Source organism: Lissotriton helveticus, chromosome 4_1, assembly GCF_964261635.1.
Source record: "Lissotriton helveticus chromosome 4_1, aLisHel1.1, whole genome shotgun sequence".
NCBI lineage: Eukaryota > Metazoa > Chordata > Amphibia > Caudata > Salamandridae > Lissotriton > Lissotriton helveticus.
Window position 1 is genome coordinate 86,714,958 of NC_136063.1, and position 24,015 is coordinate 86,738,972.

At 44.6% G+C, this 24,015-nt stretch overlaps 1 protein-coding gene across 1 annotated transcript in view; it reads right to left on the reverse strand.

The window, feature by feature from the left end:
• Nucleotides 1-24,015, reverse strand: part of LOC144827941 (E3 ubiquitin-protein ligase TRIM39-like) — a 218,548-nt gene that overhangs the window by 20,676 nt on the left and 173,857 nt on the right. Inside the window, exon 3 of the mRNA XM_078686106.1 lies at nt 2,817-3,047. Within this exon, the coding sequence (XP_078542232.1) occupies nt 2,817-3,047 (231 nt within the window). The remainder of the gene's footprint in view (nt 1-2,816; nt 3,048-24,015) is intronic.

Below are 24,015 nucleotides of genomic sequence, written 5' to 3' on the forward strand. Positions count from 1 at the left end.
CTTCATCTGAGAGAACTGTAAAATCCTGAATTCCGAAAGTAGTTGAAAAAAAGAAGCAGCAGTCTGCCGCACCTCATTGGCAAGGGACGCTGCTTCTAACTGGACAATAATACAAGACTTGGACTGACTGCCTCATAATAATAAAAATAAATGTAAAAAAAACTTACCTTGGCTTGGCTTCCCGCTCTGGCTCTCGACTCGAGTCCTGTCCCGCGGGCCGAGACTGCAGACTCCCGCGCGCCATCCTGGATTTTTTTGAATGCCTCGTCACCAGAGTCGTCACTGAAGGCTGCAGGCAGCCTCCCTCCCCTCCATGGCAGCCGGCGCTGATTGGTTCGGCCGGCTGCCCTAAACACGTCATTCCTCTTAGTCTGCATGCAGCAGAACGGAGAGTGGGAGGAGGATTGGGGGAGCGGCTTGCCCACTGTTGCTAATACTGTCTGTTTGGACAGCCTCTCAGGCTGTCCAAACAGTCCGTATTCACAACAGTGGGCAAGCCACTCCGCCAAGCCACTCCCCCCTGCCCTGAGGCTCGAGGAAGTTTGCTGACTGCTTTCTCGCCGTGCGAGAAGGGCAGGCAGAAACAAATGGTAGTTATAAATAAATAACTACCATTTGTTTCTGCCTTCTTCTCGCACGGCGAGAATACAGGGGGGGCGGCGCCCAAACGCCCCCATGGTAAAACCGCCACTGGTGTATACGTATTCTGTATGGTAGGTATGAGATGTTCAGTCAGGGTTATGTGTCACCAAGGCAGGTGTGCCCATTTTAAATGCTTGTTGAGATAATGGGGTGGGTCATCACTGGGATGGTGCCAGTGAGCAAGGTCCTCGCTCAAGGTTATGTTCAACCCACTGCATTAAGGTTCAAGATGGTGTGCATACCTGGGAGTGGTGGTACTAGACCCCCCTCCGAGGGAGGGGTGGAAATGTTATGCAATGTCACAAAGTAATTCCAACAGCTTATGTATATTTGTAAATGGTGCATAGTATTGAGTAGTGTGTGTGTTTAATAAATGTACTCTTCCTTTTATAAAGCAAAGTACAGACTGGACAATTAATTATTGAGTGCTATTTCTGCGTACTTGTAAATGCCGATTACTAGCCCACACCACCTCCCTTGAGTAAGCCTTGGACTGCTCTGCGACGCTACCCTCTGAGAGTCAAGCGCTACAATGGGGTGTTTGGTTCCCAGTGAAGGACAAATCTAGTCATATTATTTGTTTAGGTCTCACAGATGCTGCCTCGTTTACCAACACCTGTCCTACCTGATCAGGCTAAAGCAATATTTGTGTGAAGTGTCATACTCAGTAGAGTAGACAACTACAATGCTCTCCTATCAGGAGCCGCTGACGACTCGATCAAGAGACTGTATAGAGTTCAGGTGGCTGCAGCAAACCCGGTGTTGAACAGGAAACAGAGATCCGCGGCTTCCAAGGCTCTGAGGGAGCTTTTATTGGCTCCCTGTGGAGCAGAGGGTTTCCTACAAAGCAATGTGCATTGTGTTTCAGGCCCTTCAGAATAAGGGCCCCCCACCGCTGCAGCGTAGACTGAAAAGATATGCTCCGGGGAGGGCGCTACGGTCTGCAACCGCTAAGCGTATAAAGGAACTCGAGTTCCCGAGGTTCGACAAGGGGGTCGCGCCTTTCCAGTGAAGGCTGCCTGGATTTGGAATATGATACAATCTAAATAGAGAGCCTTCACCGATGTGCTGAAATTCAGGAAAGCCTTGAAGACCTGGCTGTTTCCTAAATAATGGATGTCTGTAACACTGCACGGCCTTGGTTCTTTTTTCTCCCCGTGTTTTCAATTGCTGCTACAGTCCAGGCTACCAGTCTGGTCAAAGTGCGCTCAATAAATAATATGCAAAAATCAATTTAACACCTCGAGCACCAGGGCTTAATTACAGTTTGTATAAATAGCACTGATTCTGATAAAAAAGAATGAAACCTGTAGTGGATACAGCTGAACCATTGTGTGGAGCCATATTTCACAATTCGACCGTTCCACCAGAAGCTTCTTTCTCCATCTACACACACATGGTTTGTGGTTAAATGTAAATAAGGGGTGATGGGACGGTGCTAGCAGGACTGACCAAAACTGCACACACTGCAGTAATTATATGTAGAGTCTCAACCAGTCAATGAGCGAAGCCAGTGCTCTCTCTATTTATTTAAATTCTATTGATAACAGTATTCTTAGAAATGTATCAAATGTGTTATCATGACATATTGGTTTAAGAATAAAAATAAAATGTATTTATATTTTACACTGTTTAAAGGATGTTCATTGTTGACCTCCATAGGGGATTTTTATGAATAATTTTACCAGATTCTGAATGAGGTGACGCGACACAGCACAGCGTGATAATCTGAATGGGTTAATTTGACACAGAACACTGTGATATTCTGAATGTAGTCACGTGACACAGCGCAGTGTGATATTCCGAATGTAGTCATGTGACACAGCGCAGTATGATATTCCGAATGTAGTCACGTGACACAGCGCAGTGTGATATTCTGAATGGGATCGTTTGACGTAGTACAGCTCTTCTTTATACTGTGTTGTGCTGTCAGTTTACAAGTAGGTTCCTCTGTACTGAATCAGTCCGTACATTGCGTTGGTCTGTCAGAGCAGAAGGATTTGCCGTTAGTTTAACTTGTCTGTATATTTTGTTGGGTTGTCAGAATACAGGAGGTCAGTGTGAATTAACCCTCTCTGTTGATCATGCATGTTCTTCACTTACATTCAACGCCTCACACACCATATGAATGTAGCTCTTCTGTGTTGTCTTGTATTTACCAAGCAGTGTCTTACCTTCAGGAGGTCCAACGCTGGCTCCTTGCATTTCTTCTCTAGATCTGTTATCAGGGCATTGAGAGAAGTGATTTGATTGGACAGTTTTGAGATTTTTGCATTTTCTGCCCTGGTACTCCTCTTCTCCATCTCCTCCAGTCCCTGGTTCAGTGTCTCCTCTTTATCTCTCGGGAGCTGGCGCAGCTCTTCAATCACAGCCGCAATTTTCTGCTTCTCCACTCTCACCTTGTTCTGTCAGCATCAAAGAAATGATGGTTAGATTCTGGGATGATTTCAATGAGCACCAGCATATGTAGTGTGCAGGCTGGGGGTGAGGAGACACAAGGCGTTCTGAGAGAAGCCAACAAAACTAGGGCTGGAGCCATATTCAGGGGTGCAGGCGGTTCTAAGCTAAAGCCAAGCTATAAAAAGGTGTTTTTGCAGCTGCGCACTCTTGCTGCCTTCCCTTCTACTGTCTTAGTTCTCCGGTCCCTCCAACACTGACCCTCTCACTGGGCTGTGCACTGTCCACCCACCTCCCCCCTGAGCTCTGCACTGACCACCAACACAGACCCTCCCCCCCCATTGGGCTGTGCACTGTCCACCCACCTCCCACACTGAACTGTGTACTGGCCACCAAAAGACACCCCCCTTCCAACTGAGCTGTGCACTGCCCACCAACCTCCCCCACTGAGCGGTGAACTGTCCACCAGCACAGACCTCACAGCCCCTACTGATCTGTATAATAGCCAAGAACACAGACCCCCACTGAGGTGTGAACTACCGACCCACTTAGCCCTCCACTGAGCTGGGCACTGCCCACACACGCAGCCCTCCACTGAGCTGGGCAATGCCCACAGACACAGTCTTCCACTGTTATGTGCACTGCACACCTACATTCCCAAAGAGCAGTACATGACCCACCCACACAGAACCTCTCAAGGCTGCGCATTGCCCACACAGCACCTGCTGCATAGAGTTGCTCATTGCCCACACACAACTCCCACACCCACACCACATCTTCAACAAAGCCAGCACATCTATTGCACCCCATCTCCGGAAAGGTATCAACACCTCCTTCGAGACAGCAACCTTCCCGGAGAGCTGGAAGCACGCCCAAATCAACGCCTTATTCAAGAAACCCAAGTCGGACCCCAAGGACCTCAAGAACTTCTGGCCCATCTCCCTGCTCCCATTCCGGCAAAGGTCATCGAGAAGACCGTCAATGAACGACTGACCCGCTACCTCGAGGAGAACAACATCCTGGACCATTCCCAGTCCGGGTTCCGCAGCAACCACAGCACCGAGACTACCCTGTTTGCCACTACCAATGACATCAAGTCCCTGCTGGACAACGCAGAAATGACAGCCACCAAACACTACGAACAGGCCTCCACAACGCAGGGTTCCAAGAGTAGGCCCTGGATTGGACTCCCTCCTTCCTCTCTGGCAGAACATAGAGTGTCCGGCCACCCCCCTTCTGCTCCAAAGCCACTGAGATCATGTGCGGCGTACCGCAGGGCTCATCCCTCAGCCCAACTCTGTTTAACATCTACATGGCACCGCTTGCCCACGTCGCCTGTCGGCACGACCTCAACATCATCTCCTACGTCGATGACACTCAGCTGATCCTCTCCCTCACCAAGGACCCCAACACCGCCAAAACCAACCTTCACAAAGGAATGAAGGCCGTCACTGAAAGGATGAGGAACAGCCGACTGAAGCTGAACTCGGACAAGATGGAGGTCCTCATCCTCAGATCCACCCCATTGGCCTGGTATGACTCCTGGTGGCCCACCACACCGACCACGCACGCAACCTAGGGGTCATCCTTGACTCCACCCTCTCCATGACTAAACAGGTCAACGCCGTCTCCTCCTCCCGCATCAACACCCTCCGCATGCTCCGCAGGATCTACAAGTGGATCCCCACTGAAACGATAAGAACGTCACCCAGGCCCTCGTCCTCAGCAGGTTGGACTACGGAAACGCCCTCTATGCAGGAGCCTCGGTGGTATCATTGTGATCCATTATATTGTATATGTATGTTCTATGTGCACAGACACATTGTTGATCATTGCAGTAGCATATCAGTAGTAGGTCATGAAGAAAGCACGGTTAGATTTAGTTAACCATATGTGCTGAAACATGTTGACCATGTTAAGATTCTAGATAGTTATTTGTTAACACTATCTTTGCACTCTTTTTAGTTTGAACTATGAGACACATCAATAAAATTAGGTTTTTCATATATCAATTTTAATATTTTTTACTTTTCTCACCTGTGCACTGCACAACAAAATCTCATTGATTACTATCTGTCTCATCTGGTAAGAACTTATATTGAAGTAGAGATCACATCCTAGGGCGCATCTTGGTCTTTGATTAGGTTTGCAGCCCTTATATACTTGTGAGTGATGTGAATGAGGAAACCCAGATGATGAAACAGATCATCAAGTTTGGTGACTGATGGGTATCCAAGAAAGAAAAAAGTATTTTTGATTCTTAGTGGGTTGTCTAATTTTTTGTGATAGGTCAGACAATGCTCTCCCAGACCAGTGGATACTCTTTTTGTTGACTCAGCTTCTACACCACTATCTGCCAGCTCTGCTCCGCCGACCTCGCCACAGTCCCCCGCCTTCCAAAGAGCGACCTCCGGTGGCAGACCGTTCTCCCACCTCACCGCAAAGACCTGGAACACCCACCCCATCCACCTACGGCAGACCCATGACCTACAGACCTTCAGAAAACTCTTCAAGACCTGGATTTTCGAGCAGTAGCAGCATTCCCCACTCCAGTGCCTTGAGACCATCACGGGTGAGTAGTGTGCTTTACAAATTATATGACTGCTTGCTTGATTGAACTCCCTGCTTAGTTCTGTACTATTCACCCACAACACCTCCCCCACTGAGCTATGCGATTCTCATCCATACAGCCCCCACTGAGCTGTGCGCTGCTCAAGCCCTCAGTTCCTCAGTCAATCTGCTCACTGAAGTGTGCACTGCTCACCCACACAGACCAAGTCTGAGCTGCGTACAGTCCATCCACAAAGTACCCCACTGAGCGACACACTGCCCACCCAAACCTCCCTCTCACCGAGTACACTGGAACTGATTGATCATATTTGTGATGGTGCAAAGGAACTACATAAAATTAATGACTGTTTTACCTTTGCTGGATGGAGCATCTAGTTTTGGATGAAAAGCGAATCGAATGAGGAAGATATTGGAAATAGTTCTGTCGATCCTCCTGCCTTAACTATTTCTAGACAGGAGGACAGCCTTGTCCTTTTATTACTTTATATCTCTAACAAAATCTGCATAACTTCTATCAACTGTTTCACCCAAGATAGAGAGCTCGCCCCTTTCATGCAAGATATTCAAGAAAGGTGATGAATCAAATAAGAAATCTGATTATGGATCGCTTGAATCTGATGATAATGACACATGTAAGATATATAATAGAAGTGATTAGAGTAACGATAATTGATTTGCAATCTCAGTATTAGGCTGTACTTGAAGACCCGATCTTCTACCTTTCTCACCTACTTAAAGACTGAGAGCGGAACTGCAAAGGCTCATTAAATGTCTGGCAATGAAACTCATCCACATATAATGGAGACATCTTAAACCCAAATACAAGACCATTTGAGATTCAAACCCATCGTAGTAACGTAGGGAGCCTCCGTAATGTACGGTGTGAGAACAGTCACCTCTGCTTTGCTCAGTACGTCTTCTTCATTAGTTCTGTCCCTCAGTCCAAGAACACACCTGCTGACGCGCTGTCACTAAGATATCCAATCTCCTTTCCTCAAGCAATCATTCAACCCCATCACATAACTGGTGCTGTACAAACATTTGTACAAGTGCGTCTCGCTCATTCTCAGTTAAATCCTAAGGTTCTTAAAGACTTAATCGAATCACTGACTGTCCAAGGAGACATGTATTTTCAACAACAGCCTCTAATCCTTCCTGCTAAGGAACTTCGGAAGAGGTTTTGTGAATGTGTAAGGACACTGCCACAGCCTGCCAAAGAGGACCTACAGCCACTCTCTTGTTAGTACTGAGATCCTCTTGGTGGTATACGTATATAAGGATGTCAAGCAGTATTTTCGGGCTTGTCGAACTTTGCACTCAAGATGCATTATATCTAAGCCTGTCGCTCCTGGACCACGGCATAAGGTGCCACCTGCTTTTATCCTTATACCGCTTCCTGCAGGAGGATATCTATTTATTGTGGTCATCATTGAGTCCTCATTTTTCTCCTCATAAAACCATACTATCCGCTCCCACCGCGGCTAAACACTTTGTAACAGATTTGGATTGATTACATGGGCTTTAGGACAAAGACTATGTCAAAATCTGTCTGAAAAATTGAAAATGTTGAGACTGCTCAGAACTAGTCTCAGAACTAAGCTGCAGGAATACTCAATGTCTCTGCAATTTGGAAAACTAACTTCCTGTGACGAGCTTTCAAAACAAGAAGCCAGGAGCAACACACTAGCAACGACTAGGAGATTCTTTAGAACACCATAGTTAGAGTAGCTACTGCCAAATCCCCTCGCATGGGAAAGATTCAACCAGCCTGCCAGGACGGGTGATCTTGATCCTGCTTCGAAGGAGGGACCTGACTGATTACAGTGTAGACACACTGGAAATATCCTTGCATTGGAAAGAGACAGCTCAGAAGAAGAGGGATGCAAAGGATGCCAGACAACTTTAAACCCGCACTAACACAAGACAAGGTCATTACCACTGTACTACAGGTGAGGTCCTGGATATGTCTCCCCAGTGAAGACCGCTGCACTGACACTGAGGCCCAGAGAGTTGTGGAACTCACACTGCTGCCAGCTCTGCTGTGCCGTCTAACACCAAGGAGCCTAAGAATAACTAAAGAAGTTTCGGATACCATCGGTAGTGGGGAAGGAAGAAGTGACATGCGCTGGAAGAAGTCTGGCACCATTAGAAGACTTCTGCACCTGCACGGAGTGCTCATCCCTGGGACACAGACTGAGGGTAGCTGCTTGCAGGTTTGAGATTGGACCCAAGAAGAATGCAAGCTTGTGGTCAGGATCTCCTTGACAACGGACAGCACAATTATGTCATAACCTCCTCTTGAATGGTGTTGGCACTGCCACAGCTTACTTAAGGTTGTGACCATCACCACCCTTATCATGAATTGTAACCTCCCTATCGATTGAGAAGGGCAAAGATTGCAGCATAACTGCCCAGTGAACTATGCATGGCGTACAGCATCCGGAATGAGACAGAACCCGCTGAATAGAGACGCCAGCCGTCGCTGCTTGCACAAAAGAACCTCACATACTTTTCTACCAAGGACAGAGATATACTGCAAAATTCCAGGATAGGAAAGATGCATGACTAGCTGGGGACTGAATCAGAATATTCAAAGTGAGCTCCACTAATTGAATGGTCCCAATAGAACCACCTCGGATGCTTGATTCCGTTCTGGGAAGGACATGGCTTTTGTAGTTCGGACTGGACTGTTCCCATGGGGCACAGGGTCAGAGCTGATTTGCATATCGCCATTGTCTAACCCAGGGTGGTGTGGAGTGTAAAAAAACGATGGATTTGGGCCAAGATCTTTGGACTGGGATGAATGTGTGACATTGATCCACATTCGGTCCATCACCTGTTTTGTTTGCAATTGCCGCCATAAGTGCGCTGGGGATGCTCAGACGTGGGTCCCAGGCACTCCACACCACTGGAGTCAAGCTAGCCGGGCTGATGAGAGGTGTTACCTCGAAACCGGTCCGGTCCTCGGATGCTTGATTCCGTTCTGGGAAGGACATGGCTTTTGTAGTTCGGACTGGACTGTTCCCATGGGGCACAGGGTCAGAGCTGATTTGCATATCGCCATTGTCTAACCCAGGGTGGTGTGGAGTGCAAAAAAACGATGGATTTGGGCCCAGATCTTTGGACTGGGATGAATGTGTGACATTGATCCACATTCGGTCCATCACCTGTTTTGTTTGCAATTGCCGCCATAAGTGCGCTGGGGATGCTCAGACGTGGGTCCCAGGCACCCCACACCACTGGAGTCAAGCTAGCCGGGCTGATGAGAGGTGTTACCTCGAAACCGGTCCGGTCCTCGGATGCTTGATTCCGTTCTGGGAAGGACATGGCTTTTGTAGTTCGGACTGGACTGTTCCCATGGGGCACAGGGTCAGAGCTGATTTGCATATCGCCATTGTCTAACCCAGGGTGGTGTGGAGTGCAAAAAAACAATGGATTTGGGCCCAGATCTTTGGACTGGGATGAATGTGTGACATTGATCCACATTCGGTCCATCACCTGTTTTGTTTGCAACTGAGAACCCCATGGCAGAGCCAGGGGTCAATGTGATTTACGGCTTGTCAGACCCTGTTGGGGAAGCCATGGGGAAAGCAGAGGGTAGAGGGCCTCAAACATAGGTCGCTGCAGGGTGGGTCAAGTACAACCCCCAGCCAGCCATGGTCCATGCAGGTAACAGCGGTGTGGGCAGGTAATGGATGATTTTGAGGGACGATGCCAAGGGAAAATAAAAAAAAATTATGAATTTTCCCTCGGCATCGTCCCTCGAAATCCCCCCATTACACCAACTCACCGCTGTTACCTGCATGGGCTGGGGCTGACAACCCCTTCACACTTGTATGAGAAAGTTCCCTGTTTCTACATGGTATGCCCCTACTTTTTGCTGAATTTCTGATGTTCTTTGACTGAGTGTGCCCTGGGCTCCTGCTAACCAGGTACCCAGGCCCTATGTTCCTTCCCTAAAATTGCAGTGAAGCATAAACCCAATTGGCATCTCTGGGCAAAGGTCAGCTGCTGGTAAATGGTACCACAGGGACCCAGGGCACTGTGACCAGAAAAGGCCTCTAAGGGTTGAAGCAGTTATTGTGCCACTATTAGAGGTCCTGTCCACTACAATCACACACTGCCTTTGCAGGCTGCGTGTTTTGGTACCATGTGATGAGTCAACATGGCACACATTCCTGTGTGCCATGCCTACAACCCACTGGGCTGGCCCAGATCAGCCACATCTCCAGCTGGGTGCACTATGCCAGAGGTGCGGGTACAGGTGCATGAGCCCTATACCCCTACAGTGCTCAAGTTCATTCTTGGACATGGTAAGTGCAGTGCTGCCAGAGGAGTATATGGTGCTGGGAGTTTGTCATTACGAACTCCACAATACCATAATGGCTACACTGAAAACTGGGAAGTTTGGTATCAAACTTCTCAGCACCTTAAACCCACACTGATGCCAGTGTGGGATTTAATGTAAAATGCACGACAGAGGGCATCTTAGAGATGCCCCCCTGAAAATCGACCAACTTCTAGTTACCCGACTGAGTGGCTGCTTAGGCTGCCACCAACAGACATGTTTATGGACCCCTGGGTCAAGAGCCTGCTGCTCTCGGAGGCCTGAAATAATGCACATCCTGAGACAAGGTGCCAAGCCTCCTCCCCCAGGATGGGCAGGGTTCACAAAGGAGAAGTTTCAAAGGCATGTTGCCTTTGTGAGCTTCCCCAGACCACTTGCTGCTTTCAGCAACTGGTACCCACTGGTTCTCCCCCCCCCACTTTGGGTGGGAGAACCGGCAGGAAAAACAAGTGAGGGAGAGAGGTGTGCCCACCTCTGCCAACTCCACCCCTCAGGTGGGGGAGGCGAGGTGAAGCACAACTCCAAGTCCCCACCATCTTGAGGATGGGGGGACCCAACCAACCAGGGACAGGATCCTGCCCCCCCCCCACTGGAAGGTGGCACAATAGGGGGTATACCCACCCCAGGGAAGGGACCCATTTGTCCCTGCCCTGTACCTACCTGTATCACCCCGAATCTAGATTTTAGGGGACACCCTTAACCTTGCTTCCTCATATCCAAAAACAACAAGAAAGAAGGTAAGTAGGACAGAAGAGCTGTGCAGAGCTAACAGGAGGACGACGCCCACTGACTTGGCCCCAGCCCCAGAGGCCTGTCTCCCCACGAACATGGTCCTGCAAAATCCTGGTGTGTCCTGCAGCCAGCAACCTCAAAAACCCCAGAGGACCTGCCTGCCATCCCCTGCAAAGTCTGCTTCTCTCGTGAACGTCGGATTTGTTCAACAGCAAACTCTGGCAGCAGCCGAAAACAGTGAATCCGCCCCACTCTGCAACCGCCATTCACGACCCGAGATCGAGTGGGCTAACACCACGAGAAGGTCACCCCGGCGATCCTGAACCGAGATCTGACGACCCCTGACCTGCCTCAAGCCTCCAACCGATGCCTGCAGTCTAAATCCAGAAGGCCCCCTAACCGCAACCAGGAGCTGGTAAGAAGATCCGACTCCAAAAGGCACTCCTGCACCCGACACCCCACGGATTTGTGTGCCCAAACCAACGGTGCCCAACCAACCCCTAACTTCCTAACTTACCTCTCAAAGTGGTGGCCGCACCCAGAAGTCTTTTGTATTCCTGCCTACAGTGCTTTTGAGAAACCGGAGGTTCTCCATTGGAAACAACAGGGCGACCGATGTAGAAACAGCACTCTACACCCGGCCGCCTCAGTGCCGCTGAGGGTGCACCTTTTGTGCTCCTTTGTTTCCCCATTTGCCATGACCTAAACCCTAGGAGCTTTGTTCCCACAGCCCAGTGGCCTGCTCCTTAGCAGCGACCAACCCGAGGTCCCCATTCACCCATTGAATAACATTGGGCCTCAACACTCTGCACCTGGCCACCCTAGTTCCGCTGAGGGTGTAACAAGAGTGCATCACTGACCCTGGGAGACCCCTGAGTCTTACCCCTGAGTCTTACCCCAGAACCTTAACTCCCACAGTCGATAACTTACCTTTGAACCAATGACCTGTTTTTCCTCCATAGGATAACATTGACTATTTTCACCCCAAAAAAGTGTGGAGTTTTGAAATCTAAAAATATAATTTAAAAATCATACAAATAACCAAAACGCATTTACTTTTTACTGTTTGCAGGAAATGTCCCAGTGTTGAATCTAGGTATCCAGCACTGTGCTAGAAAAGTAACGTGAAAAGTAACTTACTTGTAATTACCTGAAAAAGCTCATTAATTTCAATGTACTGTATTTGCTAAGTGTTGACACTTGCTGCATCCCCTGTAAATAAAACAAAGTACAATTCCTATTTCATGTTCAAACTGTTCTACACTCAGCAACTTATTACTGTAAAGTATTTAATGCTTACCAGTGCCAGGCTCGCTTGGTTCTAAAAATAAAACAGTATATTTTTTATACAAAAACAATTAGTCTAGAGTCCAGTCCAGTTTTGAGCCTTACTGCTCGACCACTCTACCACAAATAAAGAGTAAGGTTCTTTTTTTTTAAGATCAAAATATTTTACTGAACATTTTTCATATTAAACAATAAGAAAAGACATAAAAAAGAATAATAATTCAAAAAATCGAGAACAATATATATAACAATATTTTCTTATTCAATTCAGTAGATATGAGGTTAGACGTATTCATAGATAAACTAAAAAGGGGGGAGGAATGGGAGGGAACCATTAAATAGAAAAGTAGTATTAATTTATAAACAGAGCTACTATGCATGATCAATTAATACAATAAAAGAACAATAAAAGGGGAACAAGCAATAAACATACCATTAATTTGATAAATAAACATCAACAGGACTCCAGAATGAATGATAAGAAATAGAATTATGAGAAACCCCAGACAAAGATAACTGTGCACCTCTTCTTGTAAAAATAACCCATGACCACCAGGCATGAACTGATAACTTTGAAACATCTTTCCAACTGAAGGTAATGGATTTTATCGGAGCTGAGATTAATAAATTAAATAGTTTAAATTCAAGATCATTTAAATCCTTTGATAATGTAACAGATTTGCATATTAACATTTTATATGATATGTCTTCATGAATATTTAGAATCTTTTTAATAATATCCGAAACTTCTGTCCACAAATGTGTAGATTAAAAGTCAAGTAAAGAGCATATGTTGTAGTGTGCCAGGGGGTAAATTACAATTCCAACATGTAACAGATTGAAGAAGTTTAGCTTGAAATAAACGTTTTGGAGACCATAAGCAATTAAGTAAAATATAAGAATGAGTTTCAAAAAGTGATACAGGTAGCCATCCAGATATATTACTAAGTCATATATTGTGCCATATATCAGTAGACAAGGAAAGCGATAATTAATCAAAATCGAATTACTTAAATATTCATATTTTATAACTTCAGAATTAGCTAAACCAAACTTTGTTTTTAAATTCTCAAATGGTATAAAATTGTTATTAGAATATTAGAATTTCTATTCAATGTAATAACATTGCTATACCATAAAGATAATTCATCAATACTACACATGGGATATTGAAAAATTGAATCTATATCATTGAAGATCATTTTAGTAGATTTGAGGATAATAGATTTATGGGAAAAATGAAGAATTGTTAGACATTGTTAACAGAGTGGGTAGTGGAAAAGGTTTCACGATGGATTTTTCAATGTGGAGCCAAGTGGTGGATTATGTAAAAAGGATTGATTAAACCATATGGCACTTTGTTTTAAAATAAAAGCTTTATGATAAAGAAGAAAATCTGCTATATCAAAACCAGCATTACATTTAGACATTTTCAATTTATTATAACTAATACGGTGTGCTTTGTTATTCCAATTACATTTGGAATGAAGTTTATCAGCATCTTTATAACATTTTAATGGAAATTGAGTGGGAATCATGGCAAGGGTGTAAAAGATTTTAGGAGTAACATTCATTTTAATAGATTCCATTTTACCCCACCATGAAAGATGTAATGAAGACCATTTAAACGGTTTATCTTTAATATAATTTAAAACAAAATTACTGTATAAAATTAATGTTGATTTTATAGAAGAAGAGAATAAAATACCCAGATATTGTAATTTATTCTTTGCCAAATAATTTCATTCATGGGAATCATATCAGGAGTACAGTAGACATTTAAAGGAAAAAATTCAGTTTTGTTAGTATTTAATTTGTATCCAGACACCATACAATATTTTGTTATTATTTCTATTAATGAAGGAAATGAGGATGATGGGTCACTGATAAATAAAAGTACATCATCGGCATATGCTAAGGTTTTAATAATAGCATCCTTAACATTGATTCCTTTAATAGTATCACATTTTCTTATAGAGGCAAGAAAGGGCTAAATACTGATTAAAAACAAAAATGGGGAAAGGGGACACCCCTGACGTGTACCTCGAAAAAGGGAGAATTGATTCGAAACTTGGCCATTAAATAAATAAAGGAGCAGTAGGAGCAAAATATAAAGCTGAAATCATGCGGATAAAAGTGTAACCAAAATTAAAAGACGATAAAGTATGGAATAAAAATTGCCAATGAAGTTTATCAAAGGCTTTTTCAGCATCTAAAGCCATACCACCTGAAGGACTTATCAACATATGACCTTTTTCAATGACATGTAACAAAGTTCTGGTATTATTAGCTGAATATCTATTTTTCATCAACCCAGATTGATCTGGATGTATGATAGAGTCTAATACAGGGGATAAAATTGTGGCCAATATTTTAATTTACAATTTTGATTTATTAAAGAAATAGGGTGATAATTAGAAACAAGAGTGGGGTCTTTGTCAGGTTTAGGAAGAACAATAATTAAAGCCTCAGTAAAAGAACCAGACATAATTCCTGATGAGCTGTTAGAATTGGGGGTCTCTGGTTGGCGCACGTATTCACTTGTGACAAGCAGGAACCCTCTCCTCTAAGTCAGGGCGAAGGATGACCCCTTAGAATTACCCTTGCTCACCCTCTAGGTGCAAGGCGTGAGCAGCCAAGGCTATTCTTCAGGCGTTATGGAGTTAAGCATTTGTAATAACACACACAGTAAAATGCACCAATCCTGCCACAAATGGACACCCGTCTGTGAATATATAAAAATATGTTCCTGTATGTAAAAATATATATATATATATATATATATATATATATATATATCAGATTAGACTTATCACAAGACCAATAACATTTTTGTTGGGCCACAGGTTGTAAATAGGCAAGCTTTTCTTCTGTTTATAGTTAAAAAAAGGGTTTCTTTTCAATTCACCTCCAAAACAGTTCTCTCAGTTCCAGTTATGCAATAATGGGGCCTCTTGCCCTGTTCCTGGAAGGTATGGCGCTCCCAAGCGCCTCTGTGGGCTTCGCAGCTCTCCTCTGTGCTCCACACAGAAGAAAAGCCCGGGCCCTACCAATGCTCACGCATCACGCGGTGCACTTTGAATGGAGACCAGAGAGGGGCCTGATAAACTCTGTGCCTTTTCTGGAGGTGGGGGCTGAGCTGTGGAGCAGCAAGCAGGTGATGAGAGGAGCCTCGGAACCCTGGGCCTTTTCTAGAGGTGGGGGCTCCTGGCTGCAGTGAGGAGCAGGGAGAGGAGCCTCTTGGGCCAAGGCACAGGGAAGGCTGATGGGGAAATAAAACGTTGTGGCCCCTAGCCCGATGTCGTCTTCAGGAATGCTTCTTTCTTTCAGGAATTTGAGCCGAGTCGGGCACGAGCAGCGCGACTCGGTTCGATCAGTGCAGAGGGGTCCCTTCTCAAAGCGGAGGATCTCCGGGAGGCAAGGCACAGCACGGGAGCCCTCAGTACCGACAGTACAGAGGGGGGCTCCCTTCACAGTGCAGCGCAGCCTCTCCTGGGGGGGGGGCAGAGCAAGGCGGGGCGGCCAGGTGCAATCAAATGCACGGGCAGCCGTCCAGGCTGCAGACTGCTCGCATCCCCGGGATTCCGGCGGGAGGGGCTGAAGTCTCACTCAAGCGCTCCGTGAGGCAGGCGGAGGTAGAGGAGCGGCCGGCCTTAGCCCTGGGGCAGAGAGCGACTCCGACGGACCAAGGCTCTCAAGGGCAAGAGGGCAGGCTGCCTCCCGGGTACCACGGCCCTAGGAGGGGGCGAGAGGGGGCAGACTTCACCTCCGGCGGGAGGAAATACTCGGCCTCAGGCAGGGGACGAGCCAAAGCACACGAGAACCCACTGGTCCTGGGGTTCAGTTCAGGGGGCAAGCTCAATCAAGCCCTTGGAGAATGTTTCTAGCACAAGTCAGCAAAGTCTTTTCAAAAGTCTTCTCCTCTCCTTTCTCAGCAAGGCAAGCAGCAGGCCAGTCTTCTTCTAGTCGGGCAGAGGTTCTTTGTGGGAAACAGGATTCCTACTTTTATACAGCATTTCTTTTGCCTTCTCGGGCCAGGGGTGCCTTTGCATAACTGTTTTCAGTCTCTGAGTACTTGTTGGGTGTACTTCTGGCTTCTGCCTTCAGTGTGAGGGGCAGGCACATCAGACGCTCCACAGGAGGTGGAGCCAGCATTGTGTGGACAGAGGCAGCCAGGAGTATCTTGATGACAGTGCTTCGCCCTTCCTGGGCCAGGTGCCGGCTGAGTCATCAGTCGCTCCCCAGGGGGCGGAGCATTGTGGTGGCGGAGCACAGCCTGATTAAGAGTCCAGGGGCACTCCTACCTCCCACTAAGGTGTAATCCTTGCATTCACCACCTGTCATCCCCCAGCCCTGTCACTCACACATCCCAGACAGTCAGATACACATCCAAGCAGAGGCGGGCTGAAATGGTTAGGCAAGCAAATGCTAACTTTCTAAAAGTAGCATTTGCAAACACAGGATATTAAAATAAACTTTACTAAAAGATGTATTTTATTATTCTGAGTTCAGGCATACTAAACATGACTCTCTGCCATGTTCCCTGAGCCTGCTGGGATTATAGAGTGCAATAATTCCAGCAGCCCATCTGGCCTAAAGGGAGCAGGTAGCCTTACAATAGTGAAAAACGAATTTGACTGTAATTCACTATTAGGACATGCCACACACATCAGGGCTTGTCCTACCTTACACTTACAATGCACCTTGCCCTAGGGCCTACCATTGGGGTGACTAATATGAAGCAAAGGGAAGGTTTAGAGGCTGGCAAGTGTGTGCACTTGCCCAGCCAGGATGACAGTACCAGACTGCACGCAGGTTCTGCAATAGCAGACCCTAGACACATTTTTAAAAGGCTGCTTCTGTGGGTGGCGCAACCAGCGCTGCAGGCCTACTAGCAGTATTGGATGTACAAGCCCTGGCACTCCTGGTGCACTTTACTGGGGACTGACAGTAAATCCAATGAACCAATCAGGAACATCAATCACAGGTACATTTTACATAGGGAGCACTTGCACAGCGGCACGGATTGGCCGTGGCGCAGTGCCCTGAGCGGCGGACACCAGCAAAACAGCAAAAACATCTGAGGCACATCAGCAAAAAGTGGAAGGGAAACTCACGCCAAGGTGCCAGGTCTAACATGAGCCAAACGATTTAAAAAGTTGAAGTGATAAAGGTGAAAGTTGGAATTGAAATTCATTATAAAACTCTGCAGGTAAACCATCAGGACTCGAAGATTTATTTAGTTTGAGAGATTTTATAGCCGACAAAATTTCATCTTTAGTAATGGGTAATTCCAGTCCAAGTTTGTCTTATTGAGAAATCTTAGGTAGATTACATGAAGATAGGAAATAATCTAACAAAGATTCATCATTAAAATCAGGTTTATTATATAATTTACAGTAAAAATCCCAAAATTCTCATTAACAATATCCTTATGAGATAAAGCAATTTTACCATTGGGGCCATGAATAGAAGTGATTTGAGTTTTATCTTTTTTAATACAGGGATAATTTGCTAAGAGTTTTCCAGATTTGTTTGCATTGAAACTAAATTTGGCTTTGGCCTTAGAAATCTGAATGCCAGCTCTTTTACTAAAAATGTTATTAAATTCATAACAGAGCTTTTGTAACGTATCCCTGTATTATGGATCATTAGATGTACTAAAGAGTTGTTCAAATTTTGCTATTTGTTTTTCTAAGCATTTAATATTTTCATTAAAAGTGTTACTTTCATGGGTCATAATAGAAATAGTAGCTCCTCTAATATACGCATTGAAAGCATCCCATCTATTAACCATAAAAGTAGAACCTTCAGGATTAAGTTGGAAATAATCATTAATGGTGGATAAAAGTTTAAGCTTATTATGATCATTGAGAGCTATGCCAGAATTCATTCTCCATCTAGACTGTTTAGTAAAGGTTGAACTTAGGTTTAAAATACAAGAAATCATAGCGTGATCAGAGATATCAATATTTCCAATCATAGGTGTTTTGATAGAATTAATAAGTTGTCTTGTGAGTAATACATAATCAATTCTAGAATGGGACTTGTGTGGATTTGAAAAGAAAGTAAAAAGAAATTCTGTATGCAATTGGAGATGCTAAATATCAACTAACTTAGTAGTTTAAAGAAATGTTTTAAAAGCAAGATAAACCTTAGGCGAATGGAATTTCATACTAGATAATCTATCTAATAGAGGATCAGGGATAACATTAAAATCACCAGAAACAATTAAAGGGGCATTCCCAATTTTTTACACCTCCATTGCAAGATTATTCTAAAAAGCAGGATAATCCGCAGTGGGTCCATAAACGTTTAATAAAAATATAATAGAGTCATGAACTTTAACAATTAAATATCTCACAAGGTATCAGTAAATTTAATCAGAATTTGGCAATGAGATTTCTTTGCAAATAATATAGCTAAACCAGTTTTCTTACCATTAGCAGGAGAAGAAACAATATTGTCAACCCATTTTCTTTTCATATAATCTAAGATTTTATCATCAACATGAGTTTCTTGTAAAAAACAAAAATCGGCTTTGGAGCTGCCTAAATAATATAACATTTTAGTACGCTTAACTGGATGGTGCAAACCTTTTACATTTACATTTAATTAAATTACTTTAATATTAGCCATAATGGAAGAAGAAGAGACAAAAAGGTAAGAAGGGGATAGCAAGAATAAGCACATATGATAAGAAGTGAGTAGCTCCAGAAAATATAAAAGGTAGAGAAGGTAAAACATAGAAAAAAAGACAAACAAAATATATAAATATGAACCGTGAAACACACACACACATGTTTTACAAGCATGGACAGAATCATTGGAGCCCAAAAATTTATGAAATACTTATAAATTTGTCAGCAAAAATCATGCTGGGGAAGAGTCAAGTAGTAGGGTAATGAGTCTCCATTAAATGTTGTACTTGTTGATCAAGAAAATGTAACAATTCTTCCGGTCGAGGAAAGGATTTGGAGAAGTTATCTTTCCATATGCACATTGTAGATGGATCAAAAAGGTCGTATTTGAACCCAAGACTTGTTAACTGTGGGCGAAGGTCAGTAAATTCCTTACGTATTGCAACAGTTTAGCAAAGTCTTGATGAATGAAGATTTTTTGCCATTGACCATCAGTTAGGGAATTTCTCTTGCTGCTTTTCTAATCAGAACCAAATGATGATGACGAAAAACTTTAAATATCATTTGTCTAGGTTTGGTATGTTGAGGGTTGCGATGAGAAGGGATTCTGTGAGCTTTGTCATCTTCAAATTTTTCTGGAATTTTGTTCTTTAAAAGACCAGGAATCAGATTTTCCAAATATAATCGACAATTAGATACCTCAACTTCATCTGGCAAATTAAATATGCGAAGGTTGTACTACCTATTACGATTTTCCGTATTCTAAAGATGTGAACACATAGGAGGTATTTTCGCCACTATTGGGGTAAAAGCTTCCACTTTAGCTTTATTATCTTGAATCTTGATGGAATTATCAGAGATTTTCACAGTCAAAAATGCCACTTCTTTCAGCACATTTTTAACTTCTGTCAATTTTTATTTTCCATTTTTTGAGGAGAAAAAGTAAAAAATGAACTGAATTTGAAGTCAAATGAGCAATATCAGAGTAAATAAAAGAAAAGTTGATAAGTAATCCTCAAAAGTACTGGTGCAGCAGCTAAACAGGAGTGTTGGTGTGGCTAGGCCCAGGCCAGACCCTTTCCTGATGAACACTTCTCCCCCCTGACAGACAGATCAGGCAGTACCTTGCTGTAAGGCTGGGAGCAGGATCCAGGGGGCTTGAAAGTGCACTTCCGGCTTCCACAGGACCTCCAAAACTCCTCACAATGTAGGTGTCCTCTTTAGTATAGTAGCGACCTAATTTGCGCCGATATGCTGACACAAAATTGTTGTTTTAAATGAAAACGGGATGTATACGCGACAGAGCTCAGAGGGCGGAGACCATGTTGGATTGCACGCTCACGCGTCTCCTTAGATAGTAAGGTTCTAAGTAACTTTAACCCCTGCCTACCTCTGAGGTCACCTGGACTTTATACACACTATAGCTCATTGTGGTGTAGTATATATAGAGCCAGTTTCCTACAACTTGACACTCAGGGCAGTGAGGGCGAGCAGTCACAGGCCTCTCAGGACAGTAGTGTGGAGGTTCTCAAGGTCTGCACTCAACAATCAAATAAAAGATACATCAATCTTAAAGTACAGCCCAGTGGTTTTCTTTATGAGTAAGAAAGTACTTCAGTCACACAGTTGTACTAAATGTTACACATTTCAATGAGCATACAGCATAGTGTTCCTGTGTGTGATCCCTCGAAGGCTCTGCTATCGCCCCTCTCCCTCTATACTGCTCCCCAGTGATCCCCTGGATTGGGTTCCCCTTCCCTTCTGGTGAGTCATGAGTAGTGTGAACAAAGCTCAGGTGCAGTTTATTTGTGCCCACAGTTTAAATGCTCTCAGTCGTTCCTTTTCTTACCCTATCTCGAGAGAGGTGATACTGTTTCATTACTTCTGGTGTATCTTGTAGAGGTGGTGGCCCTACTGAGTAGCCAGCAGGAGATGCAGAGAAACCACTAGTCTTCTGATGGGCGTCAGATCCAGATGCAGGCCATGTCTGGCAGTGCACTCACACGGCCCCTGTTGGATAAGTCACAGCACCGGTGTCGTGTTCATATCTAGGACCCTAATTCGATATTCCCGATTTATGCCCTTGTGAGGTTATAATCAATAATATCCTGATAAAGGCATAAGAATCAGATTCATATTCAGTAGTAGCCCATGCAATCCAAAGCACAGCCCCCCTGCTTTTGTTTTGATTTGAACAAGAACTCCTTAAGTTCAGCAAGAACTGTTAGTTCTTGGTGACGTCTTATGTCCAACCTGAAGTACTGGGTTTTTAAGAACCCGGCGGTGCCAGGGAACACACCCTAAGACTTCGAGTCCTTCCTGTTTCAGACTACAGAAACACAGAGTCTTCTTGGTGAAGTCAAAGATCGTATTTATTGGATGCAGCCAGTAACAGGTATCCTAGAAGTACAACACAGTGTATATTCTCAGGAGACTGCTCAATCTTACAAAGCCAGCCTTCTCTTTTTATACAAAATAATATGCTTTAGGCAAACATTCCTTATTTTACAGTTGACCATTCACATATTTTCACTACAAAGAAAAAGCAGAGTCATGATGACAAGCCCATATTTTAGTTTGTCCAGCCCACAATCAATTACCCGGCAAGGCCCAGTATTTTCATCAGATATTGACGGACGCCCAATAAAAATGGGCACCTCCTCCTCGTAAAGCAAGTCATAAAGAAAGAAACAGGGACAGGTGTGTGTAAGATTAGGCATGGTTTGTGTGCGATGAAAGGTTTATGATATGTTGTGCTTTGATACTAATCTCATTCGGCGTCTGGGAAAGGAACTGGCGGAACAGGTTTGGCTTCAGGCAGTGGAGTCAGCTTGCCCAGGTCACAGAGGAGTCAGCAAAGGTGTACGTGTCCTTCAGACTCGTTTTTGGTCTTAGTCATTTGGCCTATGTGAGGGCAATCACAAAATGGCTGTCGTTCACAAAATGGAACCCAAGGGTTCAAGACGGAAATTCTGATTTCAGGGTGATTTCGTCACCCGATTATGACGAAAATGCTTGTGCATAGTATTCTAATCATTCTCGGTCTGATGATACCAAAATCGTCATGATACGACGATGTTTATAACATGGGCCTAGAATTTTCAGTACCACAGACCCTCCTTTTGCCCTTACATAGGCAATAACCTATACTCACGCTAATCTGAGTCCAGGTCTATATTCATAAAGTCATTGAGATGTTGCTGTAGCATCATCCTATTATTACTTAGCTTGTTTCTTGATACAAGCTTCCTTACACACGATGTAGCACAGAGGCCACATATTGCAGGAGCACACTGTACACACAGACAGAACAGGAAAAGAATGTCTAAGATCATCCCAATGACTATCGGAATCTTCCATCCCCAAGCGGATATCAGTTCCCAGAACCACCCCATCAATGACTAATCTCCTTTATCCACGTGAATAGATTCAGAGATCTTATGCAGTTTGGAGATGGCCTGGTAGACTGTCGGAGCGTTATCTGGGATGAAAACACAGCAACTTGATTGGATCACTTTACATACCCCACCTCGGTCTGCAAGTATGACGTCTAATGCGACCCTGTTCTGAAGAGTCATAAGGCGATCCGACTGGAGCTCAGCCGTCAAATTACTAAGGGCACCGGCGGTTTCAACTACAGTGGATTCAACCACCCTTGTCAATTGCCTTATGTTCCTCCTGTTAACCATAGGTCCCCAAAACGGCAGAAAACCCTTTACGAAATCTCCAAATTCTTGTCCTGTAGTGTCTTCTTTACTGATGACACCTCTAACTATCCTGGAGTGGAGAAGTGTGGCTCAGTGGTTAGAGGCGGCAGACCCGGAAGCTGAGATTGGCCGTGGACCAGGGTTCGATTCCCCGCCTCGGGTGGTCTTGGGCTCAAAATTCCACGGACTCGACAATTCTCGCTCCGGTGCCTACTCGAATCACGGGGTCACACTCTGCGACTCTGGGCAATAGCTTGTTTAATATCCACTATGGCCCCTCGCGGCGGGATGCCTGGCTTTCACCTTGTGGATACCCTGCCAGGGTTATCTCACAGGGGAATACCAGGACGGGTTCCCTAAGCAAGCGCTTAGATACCGAGTCGGTGATTTGCGCTATATAAATACATGTACATTTACATTTACATCCTTGTCTTATGGTAATCTGCCGCGGCCGTGTAGGTGGGAGGCAACAGGAACGAAACAAAACATGTGCCCGAGAAGTCAGGGGGCAACCATGTATAGGCTCTATCATGGCAGAGGAAATAGGAACCCTTAGCTGCTAGGAACGAAGGGGAAATCTGAGACGCAAAAACATAAGTTTCAGTGCAGATACTTTTCCCTAACTGAGCTCTGGGATTCTTGCCATTACCTTGCTGACATAGGTGACCCTGATGAGGTACAATCCAAATCGGGGATGATCTCTTTGCTCGCTGGTTCTCACTCAGAGTAACTCCATATCCTGTTATATTCCATCTAGCGTAAGCTTGTAACTCATCTCTGGGAATCGTTCTATACGAGTCAATGTTTCTGCTCATATTGGTGATTCCCATTACCAATGCCTTGTTGCTCGAGTTACTTCTCGTGGAACGTGGGGGATATAGTTCGATGGCATATATGAACATTGTCTGAAATTCCCACAAAGAACCATTGTAACCAAATGGTAAGACCACGTATGGGATACCCTTATCTGTTGTATGTGGCATAAGACCACACACCCAACAATTTGTTGTGTTCACTACTAATTGGTGTTGGTGTAAAAGCTGAATGAAGGAGTTATTGATAAACTCTAATCTTCTAGTGGACTCATGCTCTGGCAGAGGGTGAAAAGAATGCGAGGAGACAGTAGAAGGAGGTATGGGTTGTATAGTGGGTGCAAAGGTCACTTGAAAAGAGAATAAAACATATCCTATTAAAAACGTCATTACACTAAGCAACATGAAAATACATGATATCGAAAATCGTTTCTTTGTCATCAATATACACATTCTGGCTTTAAAGTTCATCTGTTTGGCAGGTCTCTCCATCTCGAAAAACTCCATCCTCTCTAATTGCTGCCCGTGGCGGTAGGGTGTTCTATGCTAAGGAATGCTTCTGTCAGTCCAGGGCAACTCCCTTAGACCGACCAGAACTGTCGACCTAACGTCTTCAGCTGCACTCCAAAGACTTGGGCAATCACGACCCTAGCAGCTGAACCTGGTTGGCGGTTCGAAAAAAAAAATAAGAAAGTTTCTCAGATGAGAGAGCTGCACTTTCGAAAATAGAAAAAAAGAATTTTTATTTGTCCATAGTTCTCGGCGTCAAATTATAACAGCTTTTTCCAGGTACTGTCTGGTTCTGGAACAAGAGTTCAGGCTCTGTAGTGTTCAATCGAAGTGACGGTGGCACGGCTTCTTGCAAAAGATTGTCACTT